The sequence below is a fragment of the Lathyrus oleraceus genome, chromosome 2 (assembly GCF_024323335.1).
Source record: "Lathyrus oleraceus cultivar Zhongwan6 chromosome 2, CAAS_Psat_ZW6_1.0, whole genome shotgun sequence".
Taxonomy (NCBI): Eukaryota; Viridiplantae; Streptophyta; class Magnoliopsida; order Fabales; family Fabaceae; genus Lathyrus; species Lathyrus oleraceus.
Genome location: NC_066580.1, coordinates 179,202,312 through 179,206,653, shown reverse-complemented (window position 1 = coordinate 179,206,653; position 4,342 = coordinate 179,202,312). Strand labels below are relative to the sequence as shown.

General features: G+C 40.4%; 1 protein-coding gene across 1 annotated transcript; it reads right to left on the bottom strand.

The window, feature by feature from the left end:
* Positions 1-274: 274 nt before the first annotated feature.
* On the bottom strand, positions 275-2,545 carry LOC127122508 (uncharacterized). Its single transcript, XM_051052829.1, has 2 exons — positions 2,233-2,545; positions 275-348 (listed from the first exon to the last, which is right to left on the bottom strand). Exons 1-2 carry the CDS (start codon positions 2,543-2,545, stop codon positions 275-277), a joined length of 387 nt encoding a protein of 128 aa, XP_050908786.1.
* Between the last annotated feature and the right edge of the window lie 1,797 nt (positions 2,546-4,342).

Below are 4,342 nucleotides of genomic sequence, written 5' to 3'. Positions count from 1 at the left end.
ACATCTCCTGACCAGGCCACCTAATCCCTTTTTGTAAAGGAATGGATCGTCCCACACATAGAACCTGCAATCATGCAAAAACTTTTTTCTTCTGTTAGAGTCAAAGTCATCAGGTATCAGTCCACCTACCACAAAATTCGCGTAATCGGCGAACCATGGGATCTGCGTAATGACTAGAATATGTTCGTTTGTGAACTCATCTCTGATGGGGTGCGTTTCTTCTGTTTCTTAAGTCGGAGTAATCCTAGACAAGTGATCAGCAATAGTGTTTTCACTACCCTTTTTGTCTCTGATTTCCAGGTCGAAAAGTAGTAGTAGGATCTATCGCAGCAGCCTTGGCTTTGATTCCTGTTTGGCAAAAAGATATTTTAAAGCAGCATGGTCAGTATACACAATCACCTTTGATCCCAGCAGATAGGATCTGAACTTGTCAAACGTGTATACCAGCGCCAGGAGTTCTTTTTCTGTGGTTGCATAGCTCATTTGAGCAGGGTTCAGTACGTGGCTTGCATAATAGATCACATGCAAGAGCTTCTCCTTGCGTTGCCCTAGTACTTCCCCTACTGCGTTATCACTCGCATTGCACATTATCTCAAAATAAAAAGACCAATCGGGGGCAATAACTATGGGGGCTGACACCAGCTCCTTCTTCAAGGCCTCGAAGGCTTGCCTACACTCCTTGTCAAATAAGAACGGGATATCTTTTACCAGCAGACTAGTCAGTGGTTTGGCAATCTTGGAGAAATCTTTTATGAAATTGCGGTAGAAACCCGCATGTCCTAAGAAGCTTCAGATGCCTTTTTCATTTACCGGTGGTGGTAAATTTGCTATTACTTCTACTTTTGCTATGTCCACTTCAATACCTTTGTTGGAGATCTTGTGTCCCAAGACTATTCCTTCCCGTACCATGAAGTGACATTTTTCCCAATTCAGGATCAAATTTGTCTGCTGGCATCTTTCTAACACAAGTGACAAGTTAGTCAAACAATTATCAAATGAAGAACCGAATACTGAAAAGTCATCCATAAACACTTCCATATGCTTTTCGAGCATGTCAGCAAAGATTGAAGTCATACACCTTTGAAAGGTGGTTGGTGCGTTGCACAATCCAAATGGCATTCTTCTATAAGAAAAAATACCATAGGGGCAGATGAATGCAGTCTTCTCTTGGTCTTCAAGGACAACGAAAATCTGGTTGTACCCCGAGTAACCATCTAGGAAACAATAGTAATCGTATCCGGCTAACCTTTCCAGCATTTGATCAATGAAAGTTAATGGGAAGTGATCTTCCGTGTTGCCACATTTAGCCTTCTGTAATCGATGCACACTCTCCACCCTATAACAGTTCGGGTTGGAATCAACTCATTCTTTTCATTTTTTATTATCGTCGTGCCCCCTTTCTTTGGTACCACGTTGACTGGACTTGCCCAAGAGCTATCGGAAATAGGGTAGATTAGGCCCATATCCAAGAGTTTTACAACTTCTTTGCGTGCCACTTCTTTCATGGTTGGGTTAAGTTTTCATTGTGGTTGCACTATCGGTTTCTGATCATCTTCCATTAAGATCTTGTGCATGCAAATGGTCGGGCTTATACCTTTCAAGTCCTCAATTGGCCATCCGATTGCACCCTTGTATTTTTTTAGCACTTGAATGAGTTCTGCTTCTTGGACACTCTGTAGACTAGCATTGATAATAGTTGGGCATTTTTTTCAGTGTGTAGAAATACATACTTCAGATTTGTTGGTAACTGCTTCAGATTCACCCCTGTTTTTGGTTCTTCAGTGACATCTGATGGTGGAGGTCTTAGATCCTTCCACCGGTGTGGTCTAGATCTGATCCATTCAGGTTATTTTTCCATCACAGCGAGCACCTCAGCCTCTCCTTCATCTTCATCACTTTCAAAATTGGATAAGCTTAAGACCTGTTTTAGTGGTGACTGGGGTCTATGCCTTTCATTTTCTTGAGCAATTAATTGGTCGATTATCTCTATAGTGTTGCTTGTGCCGATATCATCTTTGTATTGCATTGTGTTCCTCATATCTATTTTTAACTCTTCATTACAGACCTTGAGGGTCATAGTTCCTTCCTCAATGTCTATCATACACTATCTTGTTTCCAAGAAAGGTCTACCCAATATGAGAGGAATCTCCTCATCTTCCGGCATTTCCAGAATGACGAAGTCAACTGGGAAGACAAACTTGTCAATTTTTACAAGAACATATTCCACAATACCATAGGGTCGCCTCATAGAGCGATCCGCAAACTGAAGTGTCATTCGAGTATCTTGAATAGAGCCGATGCCTAATTTCTTATACATGGATAGTGGCATCAAGCTCACACTTGCTCCTAAATCAATCAAAGCCTTCTTGAATTTCCTATCAGCAATAGTGCATGGAATAGTAACCGATCCCCTGTCTTTCTTTTTCACTGGAATTTTCATGCCTTGGAGAATGGAACTACATTTTTCAGTTAGGATGATCGGTTCCGTATCGGTGGAATGCTTCTTGGAAATTATATCTTTCATGAACTTGGCATATATTGGCATTTATTCCAATGCTTCGGAAAAAGGGATGTTGATTTCAAGTTTTTTGAACATTTCCAGGAACTTTTCAAGATTCTTTTCATGTTGATTTTTCTTTTTCTGTCTTGGAGGGTAAGGGAGTTTGATTACTAGTTTAGGAACCTTCTCTTTCTCCTTGACAAGAGGTGGTATTGCTTCTTCGTCTTGGCTTTTTGTTTCCTTGATTTCTAAATCCACCTCTATCAATCCATCTTTTTCTATATCATTTTCCTCTGTTGACTTTCCACTTCGGGTTGTGACAGCGTTAATAGTGTTATGTACCCGCGGATTTGTCACCGTACCACTAGGTAGGGTACCCGGGGCTTGAGAATTTGAAGCTAACTGTTGTGCTACCTGTCCCATTTGTACTTCAAGATTTTAATGGAGGCCGTGGTGTTTTTCTGATTAGTCCTAGTTTCTTCTTGAAACTGTATGTTGTGGGCTGCTAACTTTTCAATGGCAATTTCCCATTCAGCCTTTTTAGGCGCCTGTTGTTGCTGCTGTTGTTGATACTGAGTCTGATATTGCCATGTACCTTGCTACAGAGCATTCCCTCTCTGATATTTCTAGGAGAAGTTTGGATGATTCTTCCAACCTAGGTTATAAGTGTTAGAATAGGGATTATTCTGCTTCAAGAATTTGATCTCTTCAATTTGTTCGAGAGTAGAAAAGCAATAAACTATGTGATGAGGTCCATTACAAATTTAACAAGTGCTCGCCTGAGCTGGATGAACTTGCGCTATTTGTTGAGCACCTATATTCATATCTTTCAGCTTTTTGTCCACTTCGGCAGCAACTGTGTCTTCCAGACGAATTTTATTTGTCTCTAATTTTAGATCAATCACCCCATCTATTGCTTCAATAATCCTCTTGATACCAGTGGCTGTTGAGAAATTTGTTGAGCCACCGGCTGCTGTATCAATCAACTACTTTGTTTTTATTTTCATCCCATTAACGAACATTTGCATTTGTTCGGTCTGATCCATATTATGAGTTGGACACGCTACTAAGATCCTTTTGAATCTTTTGTAAGTGTCTCCCAATGATTCACCATCCTTTTGTTTGGAAATTAAGAATTTCATACATTTTTCTCAGGAATACTGATGCTGGAAAGTACTCATTTAAGAATGCAGTTTCCATCTCCTCCCAGGATGTGATACTGCCGGTAGGAAGAGAATAGAACCATTCTTTCGCGTCTTTAGCTAAAGTGAACGGGAACATTCTTATTTTTTTTGCTTCATCAGTATGACCATCAATTTTCAGGGTGGTGCTCATTGTCAGAAATCTTTGCAGGTGTTTGTTGGCATCTTCATTAACCTTTCCGGTGAAAGGTTTTCTTTCCAATTGATTGATCGTGCAAGCATGTAGTTGAAAATTTGTCACATTAACTGGTTGGTTGACAATGGTCAGTCGACCACCCGGTGCATTTGCACCTCCATAGTCACCCAGGAGTCTTTCCGGAGGTGGAGGAGGTGGAATTGGAGGAACTTCAGCCATTGGTTCCTTGACTTCTGAGTGATCATAGGTACTTTCTTCTGTAGAATCCACTCTTTGTTCTCTACGTCTTCAGTGAAGGGTTCTCTCGATCTCTGCGTCAAAAAGAAATTCAGCTGAGGGTTTTCCTCGCATACACAAATTAGTAAATTATAAATGACAGAAAAATAATTTTATTGCAGAGCAACAAAATTTTAATTGAAATTAAAATTAAACTCTATATTTTGGCAGTCCCCGGCAACGGCGCCGAAAAATTGTTCGGGAAAATAGCAAGTGTACTATTTTTCC

Bases quoted from the DNA above. Each gene is read 5' to 3' on its own strand.
- LOC127122508 (XM_051052829.1), bottom strand. From the start codon at position 2,545: ATGCCAATATATGCCAAGTTCATGAAAGATATAATTTCCAAGAAGCAT. The intron at 349-2,232 runs GTATTGTGGAAT...TTTGCCAAACAG, and splicing joins CTCTATGAGGCGACCCTATG to GAATCAAAGCCAAGGCTGCT.